Here is a 12,635-nt window from a genome sequence, read left to right on the forward strand (position 1 = left end):
CAAAATCCATTCCAGTTCTCATTGTTTCCCTCTCATCCCACCTCCTTCTCTCCTGATTGGCCAGGAGGCCAAAGTGAAATGTGAGCTCACCCATTGGTTAAGGCGTTCAGGAGGCGGCCAAGCCTCCTCCCAGCTGTAGAGCGCCAACCAATCAGACTGCTCTGTATATGCATAAAAAGGCTTTATTTTGTATTCAGTGTATGCTTGCCTGATGAAATATCGCGGTTTTGCATCCTTTTCAGCTGAATCGCAATAAACAACTCAGTGGCTTTTCTTCAACTTTATGAGACCTTTTATTGGGAAAAATCAGGGGAAAATATTGGGTGCTTCTTTCTCTCTTGCCAGGGCAACAAACTCTTTGATTAGTCTGATAGGTCTCTGCCTCCTGGCAAAGACCCGTAAATTCTTCCTCGATATCAAGGTAAGCCTTAGTCTGTGAGAGAAGGCCTCACAGTGTGAGATAGGTCTTAAGTCTGTGAGAGGTCTCACTGTGTGAAGTAGGCCTTAGTCTGTGAGAGAAGGTCTCACAGTATGTGGCAGGCCTTAGTCTGTGAAAGAAGGCCTCACATTGTGAGGTAGGCCTTAGTCTGTGAGAGAAGGTCTCACAGTGTGAGATAGGCCTTAGTCTGTGAGATAAGGCCTCACAGTATGAGATAGGTCTTAAGTCTGTGAGAGAAAGCCTCACGGTGTGAGGCAGGCCTTAGTCTGTGAGAGAAGGCCTCACGGTGTGAGGCAGGCCTTAGTCTGTGAAAAAAGGCCTCACATTGTGAGGTAGGCCTTAGTCTGTGAGAGAAGGTCTCATGGTGTGAAGTAGGCCTTAGTCTGTGAGATAAGGTCTCACAGTGTGAGGCAGGCTTTAGTCTGTGAGAAAAGGCCTCACAGTGTGAGGTAGGGCTTAGTCTATGAGAGAAGGCCTCACAGTGTGAGATAGACCTTAGTCTGTGAGAGAAGGCCTCACAGTGTGAGACAAACCTTAGTCTGTGAGAGAAGGCCTCACAGTGTGAGGTAGGTCTTAGTCTGTGAGAGGAGGCCTTACAGTGTGAGGCAAGCCTTAGTCTGTGAGAGGAGGCCTCACAGTGTGAGGTAAACCTTAGGCTGCGAAAGAAGGCCTCAAAATGTGAGGCAACCCTTAGTCTGTGAGGGAAGCCTGTGTGTGAGGTAAGCCTTGGTATGAGAAGGCCTTGTGTGTGAAGCTCGAGTTGAACTGTATTTTGTTGTGGAAACTTTGTTACCGTAAATAGTCCAATTGTGTTATTTTACTACAATGACACATGGAAAAGAGGAAAAGGGGAAATGTGGTTGAGAAGGAAAAAGGAAGCAAATGGGAAGCAAATCTCAATGTCCATTCTTTTGTCTTCAAGGGAGTATGTAGACACATTTAAGTTTCCTTCCAAGAGACCGTCAATTTTACACAAGTCTGGATTTTCTGTCAGTTTGCTCTTCCTGAATCGGGATACGGTAGCTACTCTTTTTGCCTGAAGGAAAGCAAAACAAAAGACGTTGAGTATTTTCATTCATATTTTTCCCACTTTTCTGCGGTCCTGCATCCCTAACCCTGGCGAAAGGAAGGGCCAATTATAAGACATTGTTTCTGCATTGTGGTTTCATTCATGCTCCAGACTTACTCTCATGGAGAGGTCCAAAAAGTCCTTCCAGCTCTTGATGCCGCCTTCTGGCTTTACGGCAAAACAACCAAAGGATCGCTCCTCCGGCTGCAAGCAGCAGCACAACGCCGACGACGAAAAAGGACACAAACGCTAGAAGATAAATAGTTGGCACTCAGTTTGCACCACTGGAGTCAGCTGAGGACAAAGGAGGGGAGGTGGGACTTCTTTCTCCCTTCTCCGGCTCACTTCCTTTTGTGCCTGACCCTCTGAAAATGCCCCCCCCCCCAGAACTTCTCCATGACAATACTCTGGCCTTCATGGCAACGTTCTAACCTTCTTTCATTTGTCATCTCTCCCTCTGACATTGCCTTTCCATCTCTATATTGGTCTGAGGTAAGCCTCAGTGGGAGAAAGTGTATCTACACTCTGGCTCGCAGGGTTTAAAGAAGACTTATCAGAAATATTAAAAATTAATATTTTTAATTACAAAAAGGTGAGTCAAGCACTGGAAGGGTTAAATGGTTGCAATGACTCAGCAAAAGCTGCAATTCTACTGTATATAAGCAGGTGTGCCTGTAGCTTAGTATGCCTCAGTGTTAGTTGCCTTAGTGTGAGAGGCCTTGGGATAAGAAGGCTCCAGTTTGAGAGAGGTCTCAGTGAGAGAAAGGCCTCAGTCTGAGAGGACTTGGGATAAGAAGGCTCCAGTCTGAGAGAGGCCTTAGTCTGAGAGAAGCCTTGGTATGGGAAGACCTCAGTATGAGAAGGCTACAGTGTTAGTTGCCATCAGTATGAAGAGGCTTCAGTTTGAGAGAAGCCTTGGTATGAGAAGACCTCAGTATGAGAAAGCTCCAGTGTTAGTTGCCATCAGTATGAAGAGGCTCCAGTTTGAGAGAAGCCTTGTTATAAGAAGGCCTCAGTATGAGAAAGCTCCAGTGTTAGTTGTCATCAGTATGAAGAGACTTCAGTCTGAGAGAAGCCTTGGTATGAGAAGGCCTCAGTATGAGAAAGCTCCAGTGTTAGTTGCCTTCAGTATGAAGAGGCTTCAGTCTGAAAGAAGCCTTGGTATGAGAAGGCCAGTATGAGAAGGCTCCAGGGTTAGTTGCCGTCAGTATGAAGAGGCTTCAGTCTGAGAGAAGCCTTGGTATGAGAAGACCTCAGTATGAGAAGACTCCAGGGTTAGTTGCCGTCAGTATGAAGAGGCTTCAGTCTGAGAGAAGCCTTGGTATGAGAAGACCTCAGTATGAGAAGACTCCAGGGTTAGTTGCCGTCAGTATGAAGAGGCTTCAGTCTGAGAGAAGCCTTGGTATGAGAAGGCCTCAGTATGAGAAGGTTCCAGTGTTAGTTGCTGTCAGTATGAAGACGTTTCAGTCAGAGAGGCCTCGATCTGAGAGAGGCCTCAGTGTGTGAGAGGCCTGATGTGAGAAGGCTTCAGTGTGAGAGAAGCCTCAGTATGAGAAGGCCTCAGTATGAGAAGGCTCCAGTGTTAGTTGCTGTCAGTATGAAGAGGTTTCAGTCAGAGAGGCCTCGATCTGAGAGAGGCCTGGTGTGAGAAGGCTTCAGTGTGTGAGAAGCCTCGGTATGAGAAGGCCACAGCGTGAGAAGGCTCCAGTGTTAGTTGCTGTCAGTATGAAGAGGCTTCAGTCAGAGAGGGCTCGATCTGAGAGAGGCCTCAGTGTGTGAGAGGCCTGGGGTGAGACTTCAGTGAGAGAAGTCCCAAGTTGAAGGCCTCGTGTGTTAAGCTCCTGTGTGAAGGCTGCTGTGTGTAAAAGGCTACTGTGTGAAGCTTCTGTGTTAGTTTAGTGCGAGAAGAGGCTCTGTGAGAGCAAAGCTTTTGATCTGCATGAGAAAGAAGCCCAGCGTGGAAGCAAAGAAGGAAGTATAAAGAACTTTGTGCTTTTTAAAAATCACTTTGGGCTACTGGTCATGCTGCTACTAATAAGTTACTCTGCTGTACATTATGAGGAGGGTCTTTTGTTAATAAGCCCAACTTCCCTTACCTGGATCAGACCCAATTGTCCTGTGATCCTTCAGGTGAGTGGTCAAGATAACTGGAATGGACCTGGTAGTTGGCCTGAACTTTTCTGGGACTGGACGGAAAGAAAGGGAGATGGTTGTTGATCTCTCCGGTGTAGAGGAGTGGTCCTCACAGATCGCGTCCTCTTCTCGTCTCCCGAAGCGGAGAGTTTTCTTGCCCTCCGCAGTGCAACTAATCCCAAAAGAAGAAGGAAAGTTGACTATAGAGTCCCGTTGGAAGACGGACAGTCTAGATCCCTAGTTCTTCTAACAAGGGGAATTTCAGAACATTTGAAGTGACCCAAATGGCTTTACAGATCAAATTTGGAAGTTTATATCAGTTACGTACTTTCTCCAAGGCTGGCATTTATCCGTCCCTCCTTTGGAAAAATACCCATCGGAACACGGGTCACATCCTGGAAAAGAACAAACAAGAATTGTTCGGGATTTTGACAACAGCTATGTGTCTGCATCAGTTGGGCAAATCTATGAAGTCTATTGAGTACTGAGACTGGGCAGTTAAAGTGGTGCAAAACTATTAAATTCTCTGTGTAGAAGGATGCGTGAAGGGGAGCAATAGAGAAATCAACCTTTCGAAAGGTTAACAGTATGGGCAACATCTTCTAGAATCCCCAACTAGCATGGCCACCGATGTAGTGTTTACATAAGCTATTTAACCTCAACAGACTGAAAGCCAAAACTAAGCTCACAACAACATCTGTTATAGAACTCCATTATGCCGATGATAACGTAGTCTGTGCGCATTCAGAAGAAGACCTACAATATCTGTTATAGAACTCCAATATGGTGATGATAACATAGTCTGTGCGCATTCAGAAGAAGACCTACAATATCTGTTATAGAACTCCAATATGCTGATGATAACGTAGCCTGTGCGCATTCAGAAGAAGACCTACAATATCTGTTATAGAACTCCAATATGCTGATGATAACGTAGTCTGTGCGCATTCAGAAGAAGACCTACAATATCTGTTATAGAACTCCAATATGCTGATGATAACGTAGTCTGTGCGCATTCAGAAGAAGACCTACAATATCTGTTATAGAACTCCAATATGCTGATGATAATGTAGTCTGGTGCATTCAAAAGAAGACCTACAATATCTGTTATAGAACTCCAACATGCTGATGATAACATAGTCTGTGTGCATTCAGAAGAAGACCTACAATATCTGTTATAGAACTCCATTATGCCAATGATAATGTAGCCTGTGCGCATTCAGAAGAAGATCTACAATATCTGTTATAGAACTCCAATATGCTGATGATAACGTAGTCTGTGTGCATTCAGAAGAAGACCTACAATATCTGTTATAGAACTCCAATATGCTGATGATAATGTAGTTTGGCGCATTCAGAAGAAGACCTACAATATCTGTTATAGAACTCCAATATGCTGATGATAACATAGTCTGTGCGCATTCAGAAGAAGACCTACAATATCTGTTATAGAACTCCAATATGCTGATGATAACGTAGTCTGTGTGCATTCAGAAGACTTACAACATCTGTTATAGAACTCCAGTATGCTGATGATAACGTAGTCTGTGCACATTCAGAAACAGACCTACAATATCTGTTATAGAAATCCAATATGCTGATGATAACGTAGTCCGTGCACATTCAGAAGAAGACCTACATCATCTGTTATAGAACTCCAATATGCTGATGATAACGTAGTCAGTGCACATTCAGAAACAGACCTACATGTACTCTCAACACCTTTACAAAACCATAAGAGAAACTCAGCCTATCATTAAACATTGAGAAAACCAAAGCGCTTTTCCAGTTACCTACATATCGACCAAGACACTTGGAAGGCCATCATACTTGGACAACGAGAGATCACCTAAGCTGAAAGCTGAACTTAACCTTTATTCAGTTCCAGAGTTCGGGAAAGTACCTTTTGGAGATTTTCCGGAAATAACTTTCCTGAACTCTGCCCCATTGACGAAAGAATTCTAAAAGTACACACAATGATCTTGGCGCATTTATCCATCACCCATACACTTGGAAATGTAGTCTCCATTCCTGTGTTTAATTCAGAAGGCTGTGGTTTTGCAAAGAAAACTACATGAGAACCTTGCAAAACTACAGCTCCCGGGACCCTACAGCATTGATCCATGGGTACTCACGCTTTTCCTCTGATCCGACTTCCTCCTCGTAGCCAGGAAGACAGGTGCAATGGGCATTCGATTTGTTGTCACAAGGTTTTACTTCTTGGAGGCCTCTCTCTGGGAATACACAAAACACCCGCTAGTCATTCAAGCATCTTTTTGGCTTAAGTCAGTGTTTCTCAACCTGGGGGGTCACAACAGGGTTTCAGAGGGGTCGCCAAAGACCATCCGAAAACATATATTTCTGATGGTCTTCAGAACCACTTTGGCAGAGAAGGCTGAAGATCTCTCCACTTGTTCTTCTCTTCTGTTTTGGAAACAGACCACAAATATTCCCACCAAAAGCCCTCCTCTGCTGTGATTGGCTGGCCTCTCAGCCAAGGGAGGGCTGTTCTTGAGACTCTAAGCAGGGAGGGGAGAGCAGGTGTGCTCGGCGCATTGGCAGCCTGGTGTGCATGTGAAGGCAAGGGAGAGCGCGCGAGGCTGGAGGGAGGCTCACATCACTGGTGAAGGAGGATGGGAGTTGCTGTTCAATGACATCTTTCGGAGACTCCAAGCAGGGAGGGGAGAGCAGGTGTGCTCGGCGCATTGGCAGCCTGGTATGCATGTGAAGGCAAGGGAGGGCTTGCAAGGCTGGAGGGAGGCTCACATCACTGGTGAAGGAGGATGGGAGTTGCTGTTCAATGACATCTTTCTGAGACTCCAAGCGGGGAGGGGAGAGCAGGCGTGCTCGGTGCTTGGCAGCCTGGTGTGCATGTGAAGGCAAAGGAGAGCATGCGAGGCTGGAGGGAGGCTCACGTCAGTGGTGGAGGAGGATGGGAGTTGCTGTTCAGTGACATCTTTCTGAGACTCCAAGCGGGGAGGGGAGAGCAGGCGTGCTCGGCGCTTGGCAGCCTGGTGTGCATGTGAAGGCAAAGGAGAGCATGCGAGGCTGGAGGGAGGCTCACGTCAGTGGTGGAGGAGGATGGGAGTTGCTGTTCAGTGACATCTTTCTGAGACTCCAAGCGGGGAGGGGAGAGCAGGCGTGCTCGGCGCTTGGCAGCCTGGTGTGCATGTGAAGGCAAAGGAGAGCATGCGAGGCTGGAGGGAGGCTCACGTCAGTGGTGGAGGAGGATGGGAGTTGCTGTTCAGTGACATCTTTCTGAGACTCCAAGCGGGGAGGGGAGAGCAGGCGTGCTCGGTGCTTGGCAGCCTGGTGTGCATGTGAAGGCAAAGGAGAGCATGCGAGGCTGGAGGGAGGCTCACGTCAGTGGTGGAGGAGGATGGGAGTTGCTGTTCAGTGACATCTTTCTGAGACTCCAAGCGGGGAGGGGAGAGCAGGCGTGCTCGGTGCTTGGCAGCCTGGTGTGCATGTGAAGGCAAAGGAGAGCATGCGAGGCTGGAGGGAGGCTCACGTCAGTGGTGGAGGAGGATGGGAGTTGCTGTTCAGTGACATCTTTCTGAGACTCCAAGCGGGGAGGGGAGAGCAGGCGTGCTCGGCGCTTGGCAGCCTGGTGTGCATGTGAAGGCAAGGGAGAGCGTGCGAGGCTGGAGGGAGGCTCGCAGCAGTGGTGGAGGAGGATGGGAGTTGCAGTTCAATGACATCTTTCTGAGGCTCCAAATAGGGAGGGGAGAGCAGGCGTGCTCGGTAAATCCTCCCACCAAAAGCCCTCCTCTGCTGTGATCGGCTTCTCAGCCAAGGGGAGGGCTGTTTCTGAGACTCCAAGCAAGGAGGGAAGAGCAGGCATGCTTGGCACATGGCAGACTGGTGTGTATGTGAAGGCAAGGAAGAGCATGCGAGGCTGGAGGAAGGCTCATGTCAGTGGTGGAGGAGGATGGGAGTTGCTGTTCAATGATATCTTTCTGAGACTCCAAGCAGGGAGGGGAGAGGAGGTGTGCTCGGTGCATGGCAGCGTAGTGTACATGTGCGGGTGAGGGAGAGCGTGTGAGGCTGGAGGGAGGCTCGCAGCAGTGATTCCCTTCAAGGCAAGGGGGTTCTGTGTGGGAAGTGTGGCCCAATTCTATTATTGGTGGGGTTCAGAATGCTCTTTAATCGTAGGTGGAGGGGAGAGCAGGCATACTCGGCACATGTCCAAGCGAGGAAGAGCGTGTGAGGCTGGAGGGAGGCTCGTGCCAGCAAGTCCCTTCAAAGAATGAGGATTCTGTGTGTGAAGTTTGGCCCAATTCTATCGTTCAGAATGCTTTTTGATTGTAAATGAACTATAAATCCCATCAACTATAATTCCCAAATGGCAAAATCAACCCCGCAACACCCCACCAGCATTCAAATTTGTGCCAAATTTGGTCCAGTGATTGAAAATACATCCTGGATATCAGTTATTTACATGGCGATTCATAACAGTAGCAAAATTACAGTTGTGAAGAAGCAACGAATACAATGTTATGGTTGGGGGTCACCACAACATGAGGAACTGTGTTAAGGGTTCGCGGTATTCGGAATTCATCAAAATGTATGCATATTTGCTCACCTTTTTCACAGAAGGTGCAACGTTTGCATCGCGAATAGGTGTGCACGTCATTGTAGGAACCCTCCTCGCACGGTTTACAGCTGGTGTCAGTGGAGGCCGTGCAACGCTTCTCCAGTCCTGAACCTAGGAGATGTTTTGGATGGCGGAGACCCACAAATCATATCAATACTTTCCATCCTTTGATTTCACCTCTTGTGCCAACTTCTCCATATAATAAATCACGCAGAGGTGAACCTGAACCTCCTCAAACCATAGAGTCCTACTACTGGGAGAGACCCTCATGTCCACCTGGTCTATTCCACCAAGCAGGAAGACACCACCAAAGTCTTCTCAACAGATAGTCACCCGGCACTTACGGGCATCAAAGTGCCTACCTAACACCAATGTAGGCTTTTCCCCACCTCCACTATTACTATTTCCAGTAGACTCAGAATGGGAAAGACATGATATTTCACAGAACACTCATTGCCCTGGAACGTGATGGGGCCTTCTAGATAGGAAAGACTCCGAAATCAGGAACATATGAAGAGACTCCATGTTCAGAGGCAGTCTTACATGAAGCGTCAAATGAATTAACTTAGCAGGGGTGAAAAGAAAAGGTAGATATTGGTAGATATAGATAGTTGAGTGGATGGGTAGATGGAGAGATAGATGAAGAGATGGTTGGATGGATAGATAGATGGATGGATAGATGGGTGGATGGAGAGAGAGATGGATGAGTGGATGGACAGATAGGTAGATATAGATAGATGGATGGTTGGGTAGATGGATGAAGAGATGGGTGGGTGGATAGAAGGATGGATGAGAGGATGGATTCATAGATAGATAGGTGGATGGATGATGGAGAGATAGGTCGATGAATGAGTGGATGGACAGATAGGTAGATATAGATAGATAGATAGATAGATAGATAGATGGATGGATGGATGGATGGATGGATGGATGGATGGATGGTTGGGTAGATGGATGAAGAGATGGGTGGATGGATAGATGGGTGGATGGATGGAGGGATGAGTGGATGAATTGATAGAGATAGGTAGATATAGATAGGTGGATAGATGGAGAGATGGATGAGTGGATGGACAGATAGGTAGGTAGATATAGATAGATAGATGGATGGATGGGTAGATGGATGAAGTGATGGGTGGATGGGTCGATAGATGAGTGGATGCATTGATAGGTAGATATAGATGGCTGGTTAGATGGATGAGTGTATGAACTGATATAGATAGGTGAATGGATGGGTAGATGGACAGATAGATGTAGATATGGGTGGGTGAATAGATGGGTGGATGGATAGATGAGTGGATGGAGGGATGGAGAAGTGGATGGATTGATAGACAGGTAGATATAGATAGGTGGATGGGTGGATAGATGGATGAGTGGATGGACTGATAGGTAGATATAGATAGATGGATGGAAGGATGGAGAGATGGGTCGATGAATGAGTGGATGGATAGATAGGTAGATATAGATGGATGGGTAGATGGATGAAGAGATGGGTGGAGGGATAGATGGGTGGATGGAGGGATGAGTGGATGGATTGATAGAGATAGGTAGATATAGATAGGTGGAAAAATGGAGAGATGGATTAGTGGATGGACAGATAGGTAGGTAGATAAAGATAGATGGATGGGTAGATGGATGAAGAAATGGGTGGATGGATGGATAGATAGATAGATGAGTGGATGGATCGATGGATGAGTGGATGGATTGATAGACAGATAGATATAGATAGTTGGATGGATGGAGAGATGGGTCAATGGATGAGTGGATGGATAGGTAGATATAGATAGATGGCTGGTTAGATGGATGAGTGTATGAACTGATAGAGAGATATATAGATAGGTGAATGGATGGATAGATGAACAGATAGATGTAGATATGGGTGGGTGGATAGATGGGTGGATGGAGGGATAGATAAGTGGATGGATTGATAGACAGGTAGATATAGATGGATGGATGGAGAGATGGGCCAATGGATGAGTGGATGGACAGATAGGTAGATATAGATGGATGGGTGGGAAAATGGATGAAGAGAAGCATGGATGGATATATGGGTGGATGGAGAGATGGATGTGGATGGATTGATAGGTAGATATAGATAGGTGGATGAGTGGATGGATTGATAGAGAGATAGGTAGATATAGATAGGTGAATGGATGGGTAGATGGATGAAGAGATGGGTGGAAGGATAGATGGGTGGATGGAGAGATGGATGAGTGGATGGACAGATAGGTAGATATAGATAGATGAATGGCTGGGTAGATGGATGAAGAGATGGGTGGATGGAGAGATGCATGGACAGATGGGTGGATGGAAAGATGGATGAGTGGATGGATTGATAGACAGGTAGATATAGATAGGTGGATGGATGGAGAGATGGGTCAATGAATGAGTTGAGGGACTGATAGGTAAATGTGTGGAGAGATGGACCGATGGAGAGATGGGTGGATAGACAGATGGATGGAGATATAGATAATATAGGTGGATGAGTGGATGGATGGATGGACAGATAGGTGGAGATGGGTGGATGGAGAGAGGGATGAGTGGATGCACAGGTGGATATAGATGGGTGGATGGATGGATAGATGGGTGGAGAGATGGATACGTGGATGGACCGATAGTTTGAGAATGAAGACTAGGATCCTGGAAGACCAGGATCCTGGAAGACCAGCTATGGAAAGCTAATGGAATCGTTCTGGAAAGCAAGGGCAATCATCTCAGAACTTGCTCAGGTGGTCACCATAAGTCCGACCTGACTTGAAGGGACATCTCCGTAAGAAGAAATTCAAGCGGGTAGAAAAAGGGGTGAAGTACCCAAGAGGAAGGGGTATGTGACAACTCTTATTTCCCCCAATTTTCATACTCCTATGAGTTCTTATCCCACCACCCTGAATGCTTGGAAGGTGCCTCCTGAACCTTCTCATTAGGCATCACTCACCTGGCGGGCATTTCCTGCAGCACTTCCTGCTCTCGAAGGGATATTCGTCCTCCAAACACTGTAATCCCCAAGCGATGGGGATCAGCCAGGCAAAGCCAAGCAACCTCAGTGTAGGCTTCATGCTCAGCAGCCGCTCACCTTGAGTAGCTTGAGCGGAGATGGCGCGGTGTTTACGTTGGTTGAGGATGAATGGCAAAGGCAAGGAAGTTCCCAAGGGCCTCTGCTTCCTGCTTCTGAGTCAGCTCAGAAGTAGGAAAGGCAAAGTCAGCACTTTGGGTAAAAAGCTGCCAATCTATGGCTCTCTCAACAGGTAAATGAACACACTGCTAGGAATCTATCAGTCAAACTTGGCCACGGAGCCACCAAAAACCCTCCTTCCAAGGACATTTCAGGCTACAGTGGTCACCACGAACCTTGCCAATGTCTTCCTCAAACACCATACTGCCCACCACTGGGTACAATTTCATCCTATATATTGTTTTCCCTTCAGAATGAACATCCCAGGGTTCCTTTCTCTCTCAATTGGTGTGGAATTTGCATGACCCCGCCCACTGCCTCTCCCTTAACCCTTTCCTACGGCACACAGCAAACCAGAACTGATCACCAGCTGAACAAGAGGTCTGGGGGGAATTTACCTTGCCATGGATGATGGGATTGGCAGTATGTACCTTCACTCACCTCCTGTGACCACTGCGACCCCCACGAACGACGGGCCTGGACTAAAATTACCACAGACCACCCCACCCCCCATGATCTACTTTACATCCTGGTACAGTTTGGGGGAGGATAGACCACGAATGATGGGATCTGCAGTACCTTCACTTATTTCCTGAGACCACTGCAACCCCCACGAATGACAGGCCTGGGCAGTTTGGGGGAGGATAGATCACGAATGATGGGATCTGCAGTACCTTCACTTATTTCCTGAGACCACTGCAACCCCCACGAATGACAGACCTGGGCAAACAGACACCCCATGACCCACTTTACATGCTGGTGCGGTTTGGGGGAGGATGGACCACAGATAATGGGATCTGCAGTACCTTCCCCCCCTTTCTGAGACCACTGCGACCCTCACGAATGATGGGCCTGGACCAAACTTGCCATATAGAACCCCCATGACCCACTTTATTTCCTTTTGCAGTTTGGGGGAGGATGGACCACAGATAATGGGATCTGCAGTACCTTCACTCACGTCCTGAGACCACTGCGACCCTCACGTATGATGGGCCTGGACCAAACTTGCTACACAGACCCTCCACGACCCACTTAACATCCTGGTGCAGTTTGGGGGAGGATGGACCACAGATAAAGGGATCTGCAGTACCCTCCCTCACTTTCTGAGACCACTGCGACCCCCACGAATGACGGACACGAACCCAAATTTTGAAGAAAGTTGCATGGAGACAAAGCGACCCAAATAAGATGGTTAGGAGGCGAGAACAAATCAGAATCAAAGCAGTTA

The 12,635-nt window shown here is 47.3% G+C and overlaps 1 protein-coding gene across 1 annotated transcript; it reads right to left on the reverse strand.

The window, feature by feature from the left end:
• Positions 1-314: 314 nt before the first annotated feature.
• Positions 315-12,190, reverse strand: TNFRSF4 (TNF receptor superfamily member 4). The gene is made up of 7 exons (XM_067473008.1): positions 11,171-12,190; positions 8,227-8,349; positions 5,777-5,875; positions 3,970-4,036; positions 3,605-3,813; positions 1,626-1,757; positions 315-1,475 (listed from the first exon to the last, which is right to left on the reverse strand). Exons 1-7 carry the CDS (start codon positions 11,289-11,291, stop codon positions 1,408-1,410), a joined length of 819 nt encoding a protein of 272 aa, XP_067329109.1. The 5' UTR covers positions 11,292-12,190; the 3' UTR covers positions 315-1,407.
• Between the last annotated feature and the right edge of the window lie 445 nt (positions 12,191-12,635).

The sequence above is a fragment of the Anolis sagrei genome, chromosome 13 (genome assembly GCF_037176765.1).
Source record: "Anolis sagrei isolate rAnoSag1 chromosome 13, rAnoSag1.mat, whole genome shotgun sequence".
Taxonomy (NCBI): domain Eukaryota; kingdom Metazoa; phylum Chordata; class Lepidosauria; order Squamata; family Dactyloidae; genus Anolis; species Anolis sagrei.

What these genes read in the sequence shown, in the direction of transcription:
- TNFRSF4 (XM_067473008.1), bottom strand. Translation starts at nt 11,291, where the DNA reads ATGAAGCCTACACTGAGGTTGCTTGGCTTTGCCTGGCTGATCCCCATC. An exon ending in AGTCGGATCAGAGGAAAAGC is followed by an intron (nt 4,037 to 5,776) that starts GTGAGTACCCAT and finishes GTTCTTTTCCAG; the next exon opens with GATGTGACCCGTGTTCCGAT. An exon ending in TTTTGGACCTCTCCATGAGA is followed by an intron (nt 1,476 to 1,625) that starts GTAAGTCTGGAG and finishes GCTTTCCTTCAG; the next exon opens with GCAAAAAGAGTAGCTACCGT.